This window comes from Alternaria ethzedia, assembly GCF_023757985.1.
Source record: "Alternaria ethzedia strain BMP 0044 chromosome Unknown scaffold_1, whole genome shotgun sequence".
In the NCBI taxonomy this organism is placed as follows: domain Eukaryota; kingdom Fungi; phylum Ascomycota; class Dothideomycetes; order Pleosporales; family Pleosporaceae; genus Alternaria; species Alternaria ethzedia.
In genome coordinates this window covers 1959539-1978978 of record NW_026056194.1, presented here as the reverse complement: position 1 = coordinate 1978978, position 19440 = coordinate 1959539, and the positions used below count along the sequence as shown (strand labels likewise).

General features: G+C 52.6%; 8 protein-coding genes across 8 annotated transcripts; 5 read left to right on the top strand and 3 right to left on the bottom strand.

Moving 5' to 3' along the window:
* Positions 1-1922: 1922 nt before the first annotated feature.
* On the bottom strand, positions 1923-4121 carry J4E87_000632 (uncharacterized protein; the record flags this gene model as incomplete). Its single annotated transcript, XM_049372286.1, has 1 exon — positions 1923-4121. One exon carries the CDS (start codon positions 4119-4121, stop codon positions 1923-1925), a length of 2199 nt encoding a protein of 732 aa, XP_049238420.1.
* A 510-nt stretch (positions 4122-4631) lies between these two features.
* J4E87_000631 (uncharacterized protein) lies at positions 4632-5858 on the top strand (the record flags this gene model as incomplete). Its single annotated transcript, XM_049372285.1, has 1 exon — positions 4632-5858. One exon carries the CDS (start codon positions 4632-4634, stop codon positions 5856-5858), a length of 1227 nt encoding a protein of 408 aa, XP_049238419.1.
* Positions 5859-6233: 375 nt separating this feature from the next.
* On the top strand, positions 6234-6957 carry J4E87_000630 (uncharacterized protein; the record flags this gene model as incomplete). The annotated part of the gene is made up of 2 exons (XM_049372284.1): positions 6234-6413; positions 6517-6957. 2 exons carry the CDS (start codon positions 6234-6236, stop codon positions 6955-6957), a joined length of 621 nt encoding a protein of 206 aa, XP_049238418.1.
* Positions 6958-10464: 3507 nt separating this feature from the next.
* Positions 10465-11829, top strand: J4E87_000629 (uncharacterized protein; the record flags this gene model as incomplete). The annotated part of the gene is made up of 1 exon (XM_049372283.1): positions 10465-11829. One exon carries the CDS (start codon positions 10465-10467, stop codon positions 11827-11829), a length of 1365 nt encoding a protein of 454 aa, XP_049238417.1.
* Positions 11830-12284: 455 nt separating this feature from the next.
* On the bottom strand, positions 12285-13754 carry J4E87_000628 (uncharacterized protein; the record flags this gene model as incomplete). The annotated part of the gene is made up of 1 exon (XM_049372282.1): positions 12285-13754. One exon carries the CDS (start codon positions 13752-13754, stop codon positions 12285-12287), a length of 1470 nt encoding a protein of 489 aa, XP_049238416.1.
* Positions 13755-15016: 1262 nt separating this feature from the next.
* Positions 15017-15721, top strand: J4E87_000627 (uncharacterized protein; the record flags this gene model as incomplete). The annotated part of the gene is made up of 1 exon (XM_049372281.1): positions 15017-15721. One exon carries the CDS (start codon positions 15017-15019, stop codon positions 15719-15721), a length of 705 nt encoding a protein of 234 aa, XP_049238415.1.
* Positions 15722-16202: 481 nt separating this feature from the next.
* Positions 16203-17909, top strand: J4E87_000626 (uncharacterized protein; the record flags this gene model as incomplete). Its single annotated transcript, XM_049372280.1, has 1 exon — positions 16203-17909. The coding sequence occupies one exon, from the start codon at positions 16203-16205 to the stop codon at positions 17907-17909; it is 1707 nt and encodes a 568-aa protein (XP_049238414.1).
* Positions 17910-18203: 294 nt separating this feature from the next.
* On the bottom strand, positions 18204-18664 carry J4E87_000625 (uncharacterized protein; the record flags this gene model as incomplete). The annotated part of the gene is made up of 2 exons (XM_049372279.1): positions 18204-18286; positions 18340-18664. 2 exons carry the CDS (start codon positions 18662-18664, stop codon positions 18204-18206), a joined length of 408 nt encoding a protein of 135 aa, XP_049238413.1.
* Between the last annotated feature and the right edge of the window lie 776 nt (positions 18665-19440).

The window sequence follows — 19440 nt, the reverse complement described above, 5'->3', positions numbered from 1 at the left end:
ATGGATAACTTCATGACGCGAGCATGACTATAGCGACGACCTTGGCTAAGACTGCGACGGCCGTATACGTGGACAAACCAGTATCTGCCCACGATGTATCAATACAAAACAATAATTTCACACTATGCTTCAATCCGTTCGATTTTGTTTGCGTGCATGGAAGAACAAGAGGTGCTTCAAAACTGGCTGTCGAGAGCAATTTACCAGTGCAAGAATAGACGTTCTTGGCTAACGCTGACAAAGGAAGCAGTCTATTTCGCACCTGTTCCTGACATACAGCCACCAAGCCTGTTGCGCGGCCTAATGCTGCAAACAGTGTAACACATCCTTTGTTGATCACTTTGGCCATGCCACGCACAACGGCCGCATATATCTCGCCGCTGCATCGCCATGCAGACCCTGGCAACCGACTCTTACCGGATGGCGCCATATTCCAGAGCAGCACGCACAGGTACCACATGCTGGGCACATCGCTTGGCCCGTCAACACCATCTAGATTCCAAAAACAGTTCAAAATTCAGCTTCTCATGTTCACGCGCCCAGTCCTGTGTACCCCACATCAGCCACTGGCGGTCTGACATCAGCATAACTGCTAACGCGTTCCGTCCCGAAATAGTGCAGGTAATGACTAAATTAATATCCGGATTCCAGAATCGCCTACACTGACATGCTTGTCATCACGTCTATTGTCAGCTCTGTAGTACTAAGTTATTAACCAAGTCTCAACAGCAGATGTTTCTTACGAAAACGTAGGGTTGCGCGTTGCGTGCTTTGGTCTCGTTTCTATCATTGGTGCTTGGAGAGCTTGGAGCGATGAGTAAGAGCGATAGCGGAAGTGTTAGCATCCATGTAGGCTGAGCAGCGACAGCCGGATAGTGTAGTCTAAGAAAAGAACGGAACGAGAGCTCACCGTGTACGGATGTACGGTAGCGGTATGTGAAGAATACATAAAGTCGACAGAATACCTTCTTCTCTCTTCTTTCTATCAACAGCATCATCAACACATTCTTCTACACCCTCTACATCCTCTACACCACACCCACCAACCCCTCCAACCAATCCAACATCACCCCAAAATGCAACTCACCCTCCTCCTCGCCCCTCTCCTCGCGGCCGTCGCTCTCGCAGCCCCGACCGACATATCCACCCGCCAAACCCGCACCCTGCGCGTGCAACTCTCCAACGACGCCACCGACACCGCCGTCCAGGCCAACATCCCCGCAAACGGCATGCGCATTTCCATCCGCGCCAATTTCGGTAATCTGGGGACGCCCATTCGCGCAAACCGCGCGCTGATTGTGGGGAGCGGGAGTGGGAGTTGTAGCATCTTTACCGATGCGCAGGGTACGAGGAAGGTTGCTACGATTGTGTAAGCTTACTTCTCCGTCTATCCCAGTTCTTGGATCAGGTCACAGAAATAATGTTGTAATGTGGGCAAGAGCTAATTCGATGATAGACCTGGTGGCGCTGATGCGGAGTTTGGTAACACGAACCTGGATAATGGGGTAATTATTTGCCAGTAAGCTATAATGGCATCCTGGCTTGTTGAACTGGAGGTATGGTGGATTTATTCGGGGCGAGACGTGCTGGACAGCGATGGGGCTGAGTTACGAGCTCCTGTCAACGAGCTTGTAATGGCTATGGTATTGATGTTTTCTTCGTAGTCTTTCGTTCATCTTGTATTAGACATTTTGTTATGATGAATCCTTGCACGTATACAAACGTATTCCTTCTAATAGTGTACCATACGTACTGCATCTACCACGTGCACACATGACCGCCGTCTTGGCATAGCTTAGTGATCTCACCAACTATGTGTCACCAAGTAACCGTGACAGAAGTGGTCTCCAATGTGCCAGGAGAGTCGCACCTCCATGCTCCTAAGTCGATCCTCCCACCATGCGCATTCAAGCCTCTGAGGTTTACTTCGCCCACATCGACGAGAATCTCCTACTAATGCGCCGACTGAGCGACTTCTTTGGCTTCTCTTTCGCCTCTACCGCTGCAGGCTCCGGGCCCTTCTTGCCGAAAGCACCAAGCAACTTCCCAAAGGATTTACGTCGCGTATGTTTCGTTCCCTGAGCACGCGCAGCAGAAGGTGCAGGAAATACGGGCATGCTGACACCGCGCTGCTGCTGCTGCCACGGAATTCGAGTCAGGAACTGGAAGTCGAGGTTCAAAACACCGGTGTTAGTTGGGAGTGGAGGATTGAGAACATGACTGATGGTCGGGAGTGGACGACGGGTGATCGAGCCAAAAGGTGCGGGTTCTTTGATAACATCTGCAGTTGAGCACGGCCCAATGAAGTTGCCGGCAGAGTTCGCGGTTTGCTCATGTGTGGTCTTCAAGCCATTGCGTTTGTGTCTCTTCTCAATATGAATTGACTCCACGTCGGGGTCGCGGTCATCGAAGCTATTACTGCGGTGAAGGTCCGAGGCTTCCGTATTCATCGGAACGCCGCTGCAGGGTTTCGTCCAGAGATCCTCCTCGCTATCGTATCCGTCATGCACCACCCAGTTTGAAGAGCTGGGGGACGGTGCAGAAGATCGAAGCGACCCGTCTTTGGCCTTTCGCAGTATCGGCTTCCGCTTGATTGTCGACGCGTTCTCCAGTGCGCTCACAGAATTCGCATCGTACGTCAGCGGGAGGAGACACATAATTTCATCGCTACTAGTCGCATTGTATGTGCGTGAAGGAAGAGTCATTTCATCGTCGTCGGAAGTCGCATTGTACGTTCGCGGGAGAAGGATAGTCATCTCTGATCCAACACCCGGGTAATAGGAAACTGGTGCGAGGGTCGTAAGCCCATCATCCTGTGCCTGACCGGGGACATTCACAGCACTGAGCGGACTCTTTCGTGGCTCAGGACCATGCTCGTCCAAATCGAGGAGGTTCTGCAGAGAAGGATAGTCATCCGACTCTGACTCATAGTGCATGGAGGGTGCAAAGTCTGGTCGGGAAGCAAAGCGGAGGAGTTTCTTCACAGGCTGCTCCGATGGCCATTGGGATGCCCAGTCTTGGATAGCGCAGCCATCTTGAGCGCTTGCTTGGGTAAAGGCTTCCAATGGGTAGATTTCGCGAACATCGTCGGTATCCATGTCTGAGAGCGAGAGCGCATATTCATATTGTGAGAAGGGGCTTGTGTGGGTGTTGAAGCTCTCGGTGTCGTTGAACTTCTCGACCCTACGAAGCGTCAAATATGGCTCAGCCGCTGAGGATCTTGCTCCAGCTCCCGGAGAAGATTCGTCCGCTGTCATCCTTGGTGATAGGGTGTAATCGTGGAATTCTTCCGACCTGCCTGACTCCATGGTGGAGGTTGTACTGCTGTAGCCTGGCAGCGACTTTCGTTTCGTAGCACGCACCTCAGGAAACGTGTCGCAGCTGAACACATCCACACCTGAGTAGTCGTCTGGAGAGGAAGTATGGTGTGAGTCTGTCGGCCAATGGCTATACTGTCCTGCTGTTGCACGAAACGATGCCGTGCCGTATGCAGTTCCCTTTAGTGGGTCACTGCGCGGGACCACCTGTGATAAGCTTGTTTTGTTTCGTCGATGGTCACGGTGAAATGGTGTACTACCCGCTGTTGAGTCGTCTAAGGATTTGAAGGGCTCGTTGTTCGAGGCCTCGCTCTGGACAATGCCTTTGTTACTAGATGTGACGAGGTCCCATGCAGCTAGAATGTCGTCCTGAGCAACTTCGTTTGCGGACACGGTCGGCGGGAGCGGCGGAAGTGCGAAGTCGTCGATCTTGCATTTGCGCTTCAGCGGGGAACTATGAGCCGAGCGTGCACCGGGGCGATAGTGAGGCGTTGACGTCGGTGGAGAGGGTTTTGCCTGAGATGGGAATGTGTCGCGGTCACTGTGAGCGGAGACGTCTACATCAGTCAGTGGGCTAACCATGTTGATGGTATTGACCCGCGATGCGACGAGACCACGTGGGGGAAGGCCGCTTGATAGTGATCGGGCACGATGTCGCAGGATTGGTGAGTGTGATATGGGGCCAGCTTTCCCACGCAGTTGGTCCTTGGTGCTGGCAAACGGTGTGTCGGGCTGAGACATAGTCATAAGCTTAGTGTTGATGGGAGTGCTTAAAGGTGAGCTGGTAGACGGCTCAACGTTCATTCTCGGCGGTGGCTCGGGGTCGTCAGATGGACAAAAGATTCCTAAATCGCGATAATGTTAAATAGCAAGACCCGGCCCACGATATGCGAAGTCGAAGGCGGTGGAATAGATCTCTTAAGATGCGTAAGGTCGCTGTAGTCCTGGTAGATAGGCGCCTCCAGCGAAAGGGTGAGCCTCGCCAAAAGGACGAGTAGCTGTTGTTATATTGTATAAGCGTGGGAGTCACACGTGCTCAAGTGTCTGTGCGCCTTGCGCGGGTGTATATGCAAGTGGGGAGTGAAATCGTTCTGCAAGCACACTATCTCGGCGGTCATTCCGCGGCGGTGTCGTCTGGTGAATCAACCTCATGCTGAAGCGTTGCGCGATTGAGCTCTCATTTGGCCCCAATCAAATCTCCTTTGTTGCAAACGATTCCTGCACACCAAACCCCCTCGCACCGCAACTGTACTAATCTTTCCAATGCAACCTTTCAGGAGCCAACGACCACAATCTGCGACCTTACAACCCAAAATGCAAGCACACGAAGATGCCTTGGCTCTACTCACGGGTAGTCCGGTAAAGACCACCGAGACGGGGATGGACCATCTTTTGAGTGTATACGGCACCCAAGAGATCTGCGAGCCAACAAACGAGGCGTGCCACACAACCCAACGAAAAACGATACTGGACGAACTCGCTGAGATTCTACATCTGCGTGGTCGGTTACAACAGATGGGTGCTACTTTCTCCGACAATGGAGAGCTTCTTACTTACGGTAACCCATACGCGTCCACGGAGCTCCAGACCATGCTACGTCTCGGTCCCATGTACGAAGAGCAATGGAACAGTTTCTTCGTCGATAACTATGAGCCTCCCGACCACGGAGGTGCAGACAGACAACTACAGTCTGAACTACGTACTCTGAAGAGATGTCTCCGGAATGAAGGCATCGTGTTTGGCCGCGAGCATCAGCGCTACTCGTTTGGTAACTCTAGCACGAAGCTTCGAAGACTGTGCTGTGCATATGACGAACTGCGGATTGAATGGTTGACGATGATGCGATCGAGCCTCCCAGCACTTGATGACAGACAATTGTACACCCTTCTTGGGGATTCGTCTGGTGATGAAGATTCGGAATCTGGCGACGATGCGAAACGAAATAAAGATAGAATCGTCGTTATAGACGGCGAACAGTCACGCGATAGGGCTGGCCGGCCTCGAATGCTGCGGCACCGAAGCAGCGGCGTTCCGCAAGCTCTTGGCTGGCGTTTCAGTGGCGATTCGACAATACCGCGCCGTAAAAATGAGTGGTGGAGGTTCAGCGACAACCTGGAGTCTGTACCGATATGGGGAAACATCGAACCTGCTGACGCAGAGGATACACAAGTCGTACCGCAGTCTGTCTCGATGACAGTAAATCGCGACGTCAAAGAGGCCACCAACCTTCAACTTGTCTCCAAAGCAGCGGCTTCACGACCGCCGTCTCCCCAACCTCTGATGCTATACAGCCCATCGCCATTGCAAGTGAGTAACACGGCCTCCCAAACTGCTCGACTTCATCTATCAACACCATCGCGGCACATGAAGACCCAGCGCACGATACCTCGAGCGGAGCCTATGCTAAGTCAGAGAGAAGAGAATATTGTCAACACCAACGTGAAGCCGATTTGGGCTCGAGAAGTGAGCAAAGATGATAGAAAGACTAAGAGGTGGGGCAGAGTTCGCCATTGGTTCCGACATGCATTCGGTCGCAAGTAGGCCGAGGAGAGATAGTAGAACCTTATCGTGTGCAGCAGAGTAGAACCAGTACAGTCCGCTTCCCTCGTGATCTAGTCCCCTGTTGTTCCTTCTTGGAGGGAGTGAACCGTGTTGCGGGTAATAGAGTGAATGCGAATGCTTGCGTGGCCGACCCAGATGGTGATGCAGACTTCGTGAACTCAATAATTATGTGTCTGCTTTCGAGTCGCGAATGGCCTAGTCGCTTCTTCACTGTGAGCTTCCATGTGGGGTATTGAATATAAAAGTCCATACCAGCACACCAGCAAGACCGTGATTGTATACATCAACCAGGAAACTTGCTTTTACTTCAACTCGCCCACCGCTTCCAGTATAGCGATTCCGTCGAAATCCAAGATGAACGAAGAACGTAGACATACGAGCCGTCAGCCCAGGGATCCGTCTCGGCCATCAATAACAAAGGAAGACGTCGGACAAGCCGAGCGTATGGTTGCAGACGCCGTCCAGATGGTTGACGCAGCCATGTCCAGACATGCCACCAAAGCTCTTGCAAAGGAGAAGAAAGCGTTAAGCGACGTTTGTAAATCTGCAGAGTTCAAATCCAGAGTGGCGGCTTTTCGGCAAGACATTGTAGGCTTCATATTAAAGGTGAGGAAGCTTCGTCGCTAACGCATTCTAGCTTGCCAAGGAAGCTTTCCTGCCCCCAGACTCCGAGCTAGCCAAGGAGATCGCGCGTGAACGTATCGATAAACGCGTGCACGACTTCGAAATCAAGCTGCAACGGGATATGCTTGATGAGCAGGCCCGGCGGCCCACTAGAGCTTCGAACAAGTCTCCCCACAACCACAAGCCGAAAACGCCGAGGTCTCATCGGAAGGCTTCATCATCCGTAAAGTTGGTGCCGAGCGAGAAGAGTGAAGGATTTTATCACAGTATCGATGGGATGGCACCCGTTGAGGTGAGTTCTACCGGCTTCGTCCACTTCCCACGGCATCCTGACGACGAAAATGACTGGGAACGTGTATCTCGCCATTCGACACCGGAGCCAGAAGAGAAGGAAAAGGTCGGAGGCGACGTCAGTGAATCGAAGGGATTATTGCAGGGTTGGTTTGGCAAGTGATCTCCCGGGGATGATGCGCGCCTTGCCCCGAAGTGGGGTGGAATGAATTGTATCCATGTAGCATAGCCGGGGCCTTGACGGAGAGAGGTTTTGAGGAGATCGTATGCGGACTCTCGTGTAACGAACTGTTCAGCAGGAATGTCGTCAAAATTCATCGTCCCTCGTATGCCAATGTGGGCTTTGTTGCGCACACGTTAGTAGAGCTGGGCAATGTACTTCTGAGCACGCCATTGCCTCATGATAAAGCGTGCCAGACTCCTGCATAAGATCGCTTCTTTTCGCAGTTGCATGTCCATCAGCATAACGCGACTAGAACCGCAAGATGCGTTGTGCTAGACACTGGCAGTGGCAGGCGCGTCTGACGCGTTCTCGAAAGGCTTGCATTGTGTGCCGAGCATGCCGTCATGGCGTGTGGGTGAGTCTTTCGTGGGTCTGAACGTGATGCATGGCATGAGAATAGCGGATCTTAGTTGTGGAGGTGGAGTGAAGGGCTCTGGAGTCGCGTAGCTCGAGACGGCGAGCTGCGGCACGCGTGACGTAATCAAGTAATTTAGCGTGTTGCTAGCGTCGCTCCCCTTCTCTGCCAGCTGCATCCCGAGGTCATGACCACCCACCATAGTACGACTTCGCTGCCAGCATCAGAACAGGTGTCGTATTGTTGATCATTGCGTCGTTGGTTCTACTGCATATGTTTTCGTCGAACCTTTTGAATCACCCTAGCTTCCGCGACGGCATCCTCTCCACGCCCTAAAGCTCGCTGCCATGCGCGTTCGACCACTTGTACCAGGTCGTGGGTTGCGTCATCCATACAAGCATGAAAGACCGTATTCAGCTAAAATCGACATAACACTCCATCAAAACGCGCCAGCTGCTTTGGTCGTCTTTGCTAGAAGGTTGGACTTCGCTGCCGCATCTGGTGGTCACGAGGTGCCTTGTGCCCGACCATCACCTTTTGGTTGAGAAGAATGAGCACCGTACGGCTCCCATTTGGAAGCCAGATCCTTTGTCAGGTTCTCCATGGCAGTGTTCTCGCTGACGCCGATCTTGACGTCTGTGAGTCGCTCGCTCAGATCCCCGACGCTGGAATCATTGGCCTTCTGGCCTTCCAGGGCTGTTAATGAAGTGGCTGACATGGTATTCGGGTGCTTCGATGACATTCTTTCCGGCTGCCGGAGTGATTCGAAATGGTAGCGATTCAAATCGTGTATCCCGGATGTGAAGACCAGCAGACCAAGTCACTGAGATGTATCATGCAGACTTGTCGGTTGCTTTGGTCATGTGCGACGAGGTGAAGGTTTGTATAGATAGCCTGCACTTGCTTGGGTATACCGTGGGCTGGACAAAGATTTGAGAAATATTCACTGCGATGCCGCGTGAGTCGGAGTAGAAGTACTCTTGTTTCATTGACAAAGATCAGCGCACGGAGGTAGCCTGGGTAATACTCTCAGACCTCGCGATACATATTCGCCACGCTTGAACGTATCATTATCCTTTCCCGGCACTCGACAAACAACGGTGCGACAATCAACGCCGTTTGCTGCCACGTTTCCGATTAACCTCAAAGCAAACGGAAGCAATTCTACGCCATCGGCCACTTGACGTCGTCTGATCGGCCGCAGCTGCGAGGCGTCATCTGCAACTGGCGTGTTGTTCGAAATCGCGATCTCTCGCATCGACAGCGATGAATTCATCTAGGCAGAGCGCGGTCTTTTCCGTCGGTTCAGATTCATCGTCCGTGTATAGCAACGATGAGCACAAGTCGGACTCTAATCCGGTGGACGTGCGGACACTCAACGAATCGGATTCGAAAACCAACACTCAGTGTACTCGCCGGGAAAGTGCGAAAACCTGCGAAGAATCATCAACTGTGTCACTTCCAAGACACGTCACCACTCTGCCCTCAGGCAGCGAACCGAGCTCTAGCCGAGATGAATCAAGCAGTCATACCGCTGCGTACCGCTTTGAGACATCGAAAGAAGCTGAAGAGTGCCGTCGCCGAATCGCAGCTCAGGCAAGGCCGGAGCAGTCCAACTGGCGTGACACCACCCTGAACGAGCCTAGGACATATATGCAGCAGGTTCTTGCCGAACATGATGCTGCTACTGCAAAAGATCACATCGGTGGATGTCGGTTGGAAGACGATGATGATGATGAACCTACCGCTCGACATGCGATGCCTTCTCGTCGACACCTCCGCATGGTTAGTGCGGACGACGTCCCACCGCAACATATGCGCATCATGCCCATATCGAAGACATCATTAGCATCGTCTAATTCCGAAGGGACAAAAGGAGGATTAGGTCGCGAAACTAGCCCGGAAGAATGCATTCTGCAAGGAAATATGTGTAGCCCAGAAGCTACCCGCGTCCGTTCTACACCGATCACGCCTAGGCCACGAGCGAAGTCACTTCCGAACACCCCACCAGCGCTGCGCTTGTACGAGCATGATTCATTAACACCGAATCCCGAGGAACATCAATCCGCCGCACTCTCGGCTCTAGCTGGAGGTAACAGGGGGTCTGGTGAGGCCTTCTCGCGTGAGTCATCTGGTCAGTGGCTCGGAGGACCAGCGCGCCGATCGTTGCTCGCTGCGCGGCGTCGCGGACGGGCGGACTGGCAGAAGAGCGGGTTGTTTTCATCGACAGGCCAGCAATATGCGCTTGGGGATTGTGACGAAGGTTACTTGTCCGGCAAGTATGTGACATCCATCAGGGATGATATATCGCCGGAGAAAGGAAATCGGAAACGTGACGTATGGAGGCGTGTGTCGTGCTTCTCATGATTGTACAGTCTGGCGCCAATTACATCATGTTTTTCGTATATAGATCTGTCGCGATGATCATTGCGAAACTTATACATGCGGTTCTGCTATGTAGTGAATATTTGCATCCACACCGGTCATTCCTCCATGCTGGAAGTGTCCATGCATATCAATTATTTGATCAGATCGATGGGGGAAGTTTCTCTCGCTTTGACGACATTTCCTTTGCGCCGTATGACCCATGGATGTCTCATAGCATGCGTGCAGTTGATGAACTTGTCTCAATTCGTCGTCCGCAGCTCTGGACAATACACGTGATAGTGTCTTGGCGCGGTGTTTCACCTAAGTTCCGGTAAGTGTAGCCGAATCAGGTATAAGCGCGGGCTTGGCGCAAGCAACCTGCAGCATCAACTATCCTTCACCCTTTCACACCACCTTCATCCATCAACAACACTGTTTCGCAACACCGCCGTCGCATTGTCAATAATCTTTAATAATTCACAGTAGCCCTGTCGCTTCACGCTGCTATGTGTTCTCTCGCTATAGACTACATAGCGGGCGCACAACCCGCCTCTCGCATCCAGCACACTCACAATCAAGACAGTTCGACTGGTTCGGTGGCAAACTCAATATTTGAATTTGCTTCCAGCCGCAGAAGTTCTTTCGACTCCGTCACCTCTACCCTCTGTTTCGACAGTCAGCCATCACCCACATCGCGAAACCTGAAGGGAGCAGCATCACTCAAAATGACAACGTACTATCATTATGACTCTGATGGTACCGTCACTGCATCGAAGCTGCATCCCAAGGCTGCGATCTTTACGCCTGGTCACCCAGATGCGGAAGCGTATGAGCGGAATGGAGACGTCGTTGGAGCCTATCTTGCACGTCGTGACAAAGGCTACCCCGCACATGGCACCTCAGAAGCACAGCAGAGTTACAGTCCTACTCTTTGCCCGCTAGTAAAACCTTTCAACGGCAGTATAGATGGGCAAATGGCCAACCAAAGCTACCAGCCCGGCGATGGAGATGAACTGTCAGGGTACAATACCTCTCCAGTCGAGGCGTTCAGTACACTTGGGTGGGTAGGTTGGGCGGCGTATTCAGGTATGGAGCGCCCGTATCCGAATCCCGAGGACATACGCCACCTACACACCCTGCAAAGTCTGCTGCCTTATCTCCAGCCTGAGCGGAAGATGAACGCGCTCAACGGACCAGTATTGGACATCGTAGAACAGGACACAGGAGTCACGCTCGCTTATCAGGTGCCAAAGAAGATGCTTGTGCTGTTCCTGGGTCGTAAGGTGGTCAACAAGTTCATCCGCACAACACACCGCGAGGACGACGTGAATTGGAAGGGCGCACCCGTATGTCAAGAGATGGATTTACCTCGGGGAGTAGCAAGCAAGGCTGCTATGAAAGCCCTCATAGCTTGGATGCTGCGAGCTTGCAACTACCAGACGATGAGCTCGATGAAGCAGATCCGCGTCCCAAAGAACACGTTTGTCGCATGCTCGTTGGCTCGCACGATGGAGCTCTTTGATCTACACAAAGATGCATTAAGGGTAGATCATTACATCGCCGAGTGCCATCTCGCTCGACCAATCTTTGCTGTAGAGTTGGAGACGCTCTGGAACTGCCTCGGCAAGAACAGTCGGTACACATACGCAGCGATCAAGGCTGTTGGCCAACGGCTCCGCGAGTTTGAGGCCGACAGCGACGGTCTAGAGGTACCAGGAATCGATGAAGATATGATGGCTATGCTGAAGGAGTATCCGAATCTTGAAGCACGCGTGCGCGATCCAGAGGTGAATGAAGAACACCGCCCAGTCTTTAACACCAACTGGATGAAACGGATCGGCGATAAGAACGACCATAGCCGGGAGGGATGTGGAAAGCAGTCAAAGAAGAAGTCCTTTAAGCCAGCTGCAAAGCGCTTACAGGAACGCCAGCCAATAGCAGAACCGGCTGTGGGGCCAAAGCTACCGGCTAGTCCAGAAAGCATGGTACGCAAGTTCGCGGTGTTGCGAATCGTGGCGGAAGATACGAAAGCATCGAGCAGCGACGCGCAAAGCAGCGCCGAGCCGGATGAAAATGTGAAGAAGCCCTAACGGCAGACACAAGGGCTGTCGCAGGACGATAGCAGTCACATGCAGGACAATGCGGTCTTAAAGAGCCGCTGAGCCCCTACGATGCCGAAGCCAAGAGTGAAGGGGTTATTAGCTCGCGTATTGAGTATTGGAGCATGATTGGAGGCGTATTGGTCTGCTCGGGGGTCGATTTTCCTTTGTACACCTTGCATAGCGTGGAGTTTGAAAGCCGGAGATGACTTATGGTGTGTCGCATTTGATGACTATCGCCGACGAACTGCGCAACGCTTGGGCACAGCGATGAGGATATACTACATTTATGGCACTGTATCGAACTGGAATATAAACGGCGTGTACGCCAAATGAATTTAAATAGAAGTATTTACACAAGAATCGTCTCTATCAGACCCTGACATCGTCTCTCATCCGCAGTATTATTGGTTAATTGTCCTCCGCATCTTCCACACACTCAATGCTTAAAAGTAGCGTCCAAGTGCGCGACGGAACTTGGAAGAGCTGTTGATGCACTGGGAGTACCAGTCATTGCTCTTCACACATGTAGCAGGAGCCTCGCACTCAGTAGGGCCAGTGAAACCCTGACCACCGCACTGAGCGTAGAGCTTGGCAGCGCCAGCAGAGGATCCAGATCCAGTGGGAGCAGCAGGTGCTGGCGCAGCAGCAGCGGTAGTGGTAGCCGCCGGCTTGGGCTTGGTAACGCTGCTAGTGGGAACGGTAGGCTCGGCGACCTTGGCTGGGGCATCAGCATCCACGACCTTTTCCGCGGCGGGGGCAGATGAAGACGAAGCACCGAGATTTGCGGGACCAGCATTAGCTTTGACGTAAGCGGCGACCTTGCTGGCTTCCATCGGCTCGGGCACGTCGATCTTTCCGAGCTTTGCAATGAAGCTAGAGGATGAGCCTGGGGAGAGCTCGCCGCTGGAAGAGTCGACGCTGTTCTCGAGACACGCGCGGCCGAAGACGGATGAGCAGGCATCGCCACCCTTGCTAACGAAGGTGGTGACACCGGCGGCGTGCTCGGTGTTGGGCTGGTCAACAGCAACAAAAGCGTTACCCTCAACAAGCGCACTGACGCCGTCATAAGCATCGAATGCATGGCCCTTCATGTTCTCGAAGTAGTTGTTGACGGCGTGGAAGTAGCTGTTGACACCGTCCTGACCAAGCTTGGGAGCGCGACCGGAAACGTCGTGGAAGTAGTTCTTATCAAGTGTAAACTTCTCAGTCTTTCCAATCATCATCATCGTCCAGTAGTGGTTGTCGTTGCAGGTAGCAGAAGTGGTAGTGACACCATCGAATTCGTTGTTGGAAAGGGTAGCCTCAGAGCCGTCGTAGTGGCTGACGACGAACATGCGGCCGACGAGGGAGAACTTGCAGTGGTCTACCCAGATCTTGGTGTTTCCTCCCTGCATGTCGAGAGCATCGCCACCCCATACGACGCCGGGGTTGATGGTGGTGAATTCGACTCCTTGGATGATGACATTGCTGGCATCTTTGGCGATGGAGAGACCTCTGCCCTTGATCACACCCTTTCCGCCAACTCCAAGAATGGACTTGTTCGATCCGACCTTCAAGGCTGTTTCGGCGCCTGCGTCGTAGGTGATGGAGCTGACGGGCGTCATATCCGAGCCACCGCAGGAGAGGTCGCCCAAGTAGTACTGTCCGCCGCCGCTCTTAGCTGAGCAAGTGGTCTTGTCGCAACCAGGACCAGAAGTGGTCTTGCCAGTGAAGTCAAACTGCTGAGTGAGAAGAATGACGCGCTCGGTGTCGTCGGACAGGTACTTCTCCAGCTCCTCGTTTGACGTTGGGGTGACAGCAGTAGCCTTTCCTCCACCGGTCGCGCCAGCACCGTAGCCATAAGCTGTACCGACGACCGATTGAGCGGACGAGGTGGCAGCTGCTGCCAGAAGTGCGATAATCTCGAAACGCATGTTGTAGTCTTGTTAAGGGGGTTTGAAAGAGGCAAATGTAGTATGGGCGAGAAGGTAAAGAACGTCACTCAGACCAGCCGAAGATTCCGCTCAAGATATTCAACGAGAGAAAATGAGAGGATATCCGAAAGGTAATCGAGAGAATGAGTGTAGCGGATGACAACAGTTCACATTATGCAGCAGCTCAAATCCTAATATACCTACCGCTCTGTAACCGCATACACCTGCTTCGTATCCATATTGGTTGCGATCCTTCCCGTAACGGCCATGTTGCCAAATGCGTAATGGCATGAATCAATGTCAAGGGCGTCACGATGCTAGTGCCCGTCTGGCAGCGGCTTTGTTTCAATCGTCCTGCCACGCGTGCGCGCCAAGCCGGACATTGTTTCCATCCCGCGCGCTTCTCAGTGCCAGATCAAGCGTTCGCAGGACGTTGTGGTATGGCGCAAGGATGCGTTGGGTCGCGAACGATGAGTCGTTGGTGGAAACAGCGGAGATGTGGGAAGGATGAAACATCAGATAGGGCCAGGCGGTCTCGGGTAGCTAGCGCACCACGTGACTTCTGCGGGCCAGCTCCAGGGCTGTTCATTACCACGCAACCGGTAAACACGCATGAGTATGATGTGTAAGGCAAGCTTTGCGATTATCTTCAGATTGGCTCACCGAGGGTCGCGCAATGTAGCAAACAAGTACTACGACGGCGTGGACGAAGTTGACCCGCTCAGTTTGCCTGGGTGTGGCGCGCGCCACAACATCCCCTCCTGCAATTTACACGTCTCCACACCTCCACGCATTTGAGGTGACTGAAGGATGAGCTCTCTTCCTGTATAGTAATCATATTCGCCCCTTACCTTTGCTTGAGAATCACCGAGGTATGCTGCATGTTTTCGTCGGCATTGCGCTGAGTGACACACAATTGTCCCTCAGACGCGCTACGTTGGAGGAAACATTCACAAACCGCGACATCACAGCAGCGCATGGCTATATCATGGCAAAGATTCAACGACGGCGGGACTTGCATCGATACAGATTCACTGCAAGGGCCACGCTATCGATAGCGATTGTCACGCACGACGATGTCGATGGAATGGCTACGCAAGCGCGTTGTCTGAGTTGGCTGTGTCGTAGCCTTGCCAAAACATCGCTGGAGCAGAACTGCCAGCAACACCGCGCCTCATCTATTTGAGAGCTTACATCTTCAGCCAAAGATTTCGCGCATTCCATCTTGCTCAGCAATACGGTAGCTTTACTCACTTCTCAACATGTCACAAGATCAATCACCTCCCGGTCGGCACGATTCGCTTTCTGCTACGGCTCGCGCCCGCCACAGGCAGCGCATTCGCCTCTCCATGTTCCCAAGCTTTTCCGAATTAGACACTTCCGTACCTCACCCAAGCGCTGTAGCGCCCGATGTAGCGCAAGCACCAATAGATCGGCATAGCCTGCGCTCGAGGAGATACTACGGCACTCAAGAGTTGCGGCCAAATGTGCCAGTAAATCCTCAGCCCACTGCTGAAGACATAGCACGCCGATCACGGAAATCTGGAGTTCGGTTTGGTACACACGACACACCCATACGTGATGCATCAGGAAGACGCCAATCTAAGATCTGGGACATGGAAGACATCACTTCCGGCCTCAATACTGCGTTGACGTCAAGGAGCAACGGCGTTGGCCAGGTTCGTAGGCCACAGAAGCTCCTTCAAGGTATCGATAAATTTGGCCAGGTATTTACTTACTCACAATGTGATGATCAAGCTATGAACGCCAACGAGACGCAAAACGGGACCACGGACGAGTCGAAATTGCCGGACGCGTCACCCACAAAGCCGAGGACATGGCATGATGAAGAACAAGGTTTAGGTGAGAGCTTTGAGATGGTACAGTATGAGGACGAATTGACTGAAGACTTTGAAGAGGTCGACCGAGACATCCCGACGGACTTCAATGGCAAGGTGCCACGTTGACACTAGCAACATGAAGAGAAGCTGTTCTGACTAATTGGGGGTTGATGGAAAGATCTTGTTGTAGATGCGATTGACCGGTATGACAGGATGATTGCTGAAGTGATCACTCGAAGAATAGCTAGGTGCTACTACTCATGGCCTTCTGCAGCGCTGACTTCCAATCTTATGACGTGACATCCTTTAGCTTCAAGACCTGCGCACATTCCCGAACACTATCTTTCATCAGTGACCAAATCACCAGAGCAACAGGCGGCCAACACAGCGCACAACAACCCCATTCATTCACTCACACAATACTCACATACGGCGTGCACATCCATCTACCTCGCCGCCGGGGAACCTCGTTCCTCTTTCGTACTCCACGCTCTACTCACCACCTCCTGCAAGCAAGTCAAAAGACCAATTAACCCTTACATTGTGAAACTACTGCACTTGGCTCCCCTCAACCCACACACCCTAGATATCCTTTCAACCTCCAAAAATGACACAGCCAGACCCAAACTGGAACCCGCCTCGCGGACCCAGAAACCGCTACCCACACCGACGCGGCCACGTCCAAGCATCAAGTGATCCAAACCCCGCCCCGCAGATCTTGCAACCTCAAAGTCAGCATACTGGGTCGACTCGGAATCCGCAGCAGCGGAATAGCGATCCTTTCCAATATGATACGCAGACAATGCCATACTGGGACGATGCAAGCGGCGCAATCCACGATATCTCCAATGCAACACCGCGGAATCTAGATGCAACATACGCGAAGGGCTTTGATGTTGAGACTGGAGCTACGCAGGGCCAGCAACAGCAACAGCAGGATCAAGTTGCGGGTCTCCAAACTTATGGTCAACACCAATGGCATAATCCGTATGCTGAGATTGTGGGCGGTGGACCGTATGCACAAAATCAAGCAACCCATCCAACATCTCCGCCGCCGAAGAACACATCTAGGACCACCGCTACCACCAAAGACAACAAAGCCAATAGACGGGATTTCACACCCTACTTCGACGCCGCAGACCCACGGAACCACACCGATCTGAAAAGCCCAGATAAATACAATTTCCTCGGCACAAAAGACGTAAACCAGAAGATGCGCCAGGACACAACCGATGCGATCAAACTAGCAACTGAGAAGCGTGGAAAGAGCAAGGCAGACCAGGCATTACCTTCGCTACCAGAACGTGAGCCAAAGACAACAATAGTAAAGAGGAAGAGCGCGCCTCTTCCCCCTATTCTGCCTAGATTCGCTTTCGAGAACCCGGCAATATCGCCGAAGCTGGCGAAGTCTAGGACTGCTTCGTTTAGGAAGAGTGCAGAAACCCCAACCCAATACACCACCCCTCTTTCCGCGATCAACGAAGCGCCATCCCCGCTCAACGCATCAAGCAAGCGAAAAAGTGTCGATCGCACACCCACGCTCGACCGCGTCCTCGCCCTACGCGCAGAAGAACAAGCGAAAACGCTCGCGAAACTCGAAGGCGATGTGCTAGAAGAGCAGGCTGTCGATGACGGCGAGCAACATATCCCGCGCGAGTTGGTCAAGAGGATAAGCGACGAGAAAAGTCAGTGTATTCCTAGAGTCACGTCGCGGGAAGAGAAGAGGCATGCGTCTGAGTTTGTTCCGGGTATGGAGGTGCCGGGACTGGAGGAGCGGGAGGGGGGTTGTGGGATGGACGATCCGGCTGTGCAGATGAAGAAGGAGGAGGTGGAGGATGGTGGTGCGGGGAAAAGTGTGTATAGCAGTGAGAATAATGCTCAGGAAGATGAGATTGAGAAGCTTACGAAAGCGATAGCGGGGTTGAGACCATTCCAAGATTTGCCGCCTCATCTATCGGCGAAGACGAAAGCGTTCGAGCGGATGAGCGCTGTGCCGGTAGGGTTGGATGTGGGGAAGATTGGGAAGGGCAAAGGGGGAATCAAGGATGGAGCTGGATCTAATACAACGCCGGAGGAATTAGGTGGAAGGACGCAGGTTGAGGCAGAAGCGGAACTTTTAGCGGTACTCAACGCGACGGATGAAGGTACTGGTGGAGGTAGCGCGGGCGTGGGAACGTCGCAGGAGAACTCATCGGCGGAGTCTTTTGCGACGGTTTCTTCGGACGATTACGAACAGATTCGGGCGGAGGACGAGCTGGCGTCGGAGCAGAATGGCGTGAAGAGGCGGTGGTATAAGGGCTTTCGGAAGGTTTGAGTGTTGACGCGCGGGGTAGTGGCGGTATACGACATGAGTGAAGTTGGCGTTATTTGAGTTCAAATATGAACCTGGAGCCATACATTATTTTGTGTCTTGTTATCTTACTGGTGTGATATCCAGTCAGTACATCCAGAGCAGGCTTTCTGTCGCCGAGGTGTAGATAGACTGCATTTGCCGGTTATCTCCAGTCAGTGTCATTTATCCACTCTTGGGTATCCGCCGCTGCTATTCCGCCACCCCAATCCTTTGCGCTAGCATTGGATGACATGATGCTGTTACTATGCAGAGAACTCAGTTTTGAGGCTCTTCCTTGCACGTCAGCTCACCGTCGTAGTGGAGCAGTGTCTTGAATTCCTGACAGTGGTCTTTGTAGTCTGCGTATCGAAGTTAGTGAAACCCTTAGAGGAGCATAACGATAGGTACTTACAAACCCTCATACGTTCCACAGCATCTTCAATATCAGCGTTAGTCTTGATAGACTTATCAAGCGTAATGGCCGCAGCAATATACCAGTTTGGCTTGTGCCACGGGAGGCCTTGTGGTTGCTGCTCATCTTCAACAGGGCGGGGTAGCAATCCAGTATGGAGAGCCTGCCAAGCAGCGATGCACCTAACCTGAGCCGTCGCTGACATGCGCTTCTCGAAGTTGTCTTTATCGAAGTCGAATATGTCCAAGCCTTTGGGCTGAGGAATGTTGGTGGCGTCCAGTAGGTGCATTGCTAGCCTTGCTAAGTTGTTGCGATAGCTGATCATATCGTGAATGGCGTCAAGGTTCTCTTCTGTTGGCTCAACCGTTCCACTGATAAATCCCCTGATAGCCGGATGAAATGTGTGATTGCCAGATATACTGTCTCTACCCGGGAAGCCGTTCATATAGAGCTCGCACTCTCGCACAATGCTGCTTGCCCTGAGCTCGATAGTGCCTTGATGGTCTCGAAGAGAGGTAGATTTTTGCGCAGTGTCAGTGTCTTTGGCGTCATGTTCCAGGCCGGCATTTCCAGTAGATGACTCGACTGGTGACTGGGGGGTCACAACTGGATCCAGTGGTTCGGACATAGCGGGAAGGCGAGAATTCATGGTAGGCTAGATCTCAGTGCAGTTGATAAAAGAAGAAGTAAATCTAGTACGAGCCGATTTATATGCGTACGGGTTATTGCCGAAGCCCATACGTTGGTAGCGAAAGCAGGATGAGTGGAAGAAATCCGTGCTGAACCGTGGTTGAAAAGGTAGCAATACTATGTACCACGAAGATATCTGATGCGTTTTTGTTTGTGATACATACAGTACGAATGAAATTATATGCGGGTGGGCGTAGAATGACTACTGGATGCCGTCCAAGATGAACCGATTTATTCGCCGCAGCGACTTAGCTATGGCTGTCAGACCATGCGAGATGTCGACGACCCTTCTCAAATTTCCGGTTCTCGGTTTGCTAACAGTGGTGTACATCGCACAAGGACTGTGGCGTATTGTGAAGTTTGCGATGTCCGCGCCCTTCTCGTCTCGGGGCCCTCATGGCTTGCAAGGTC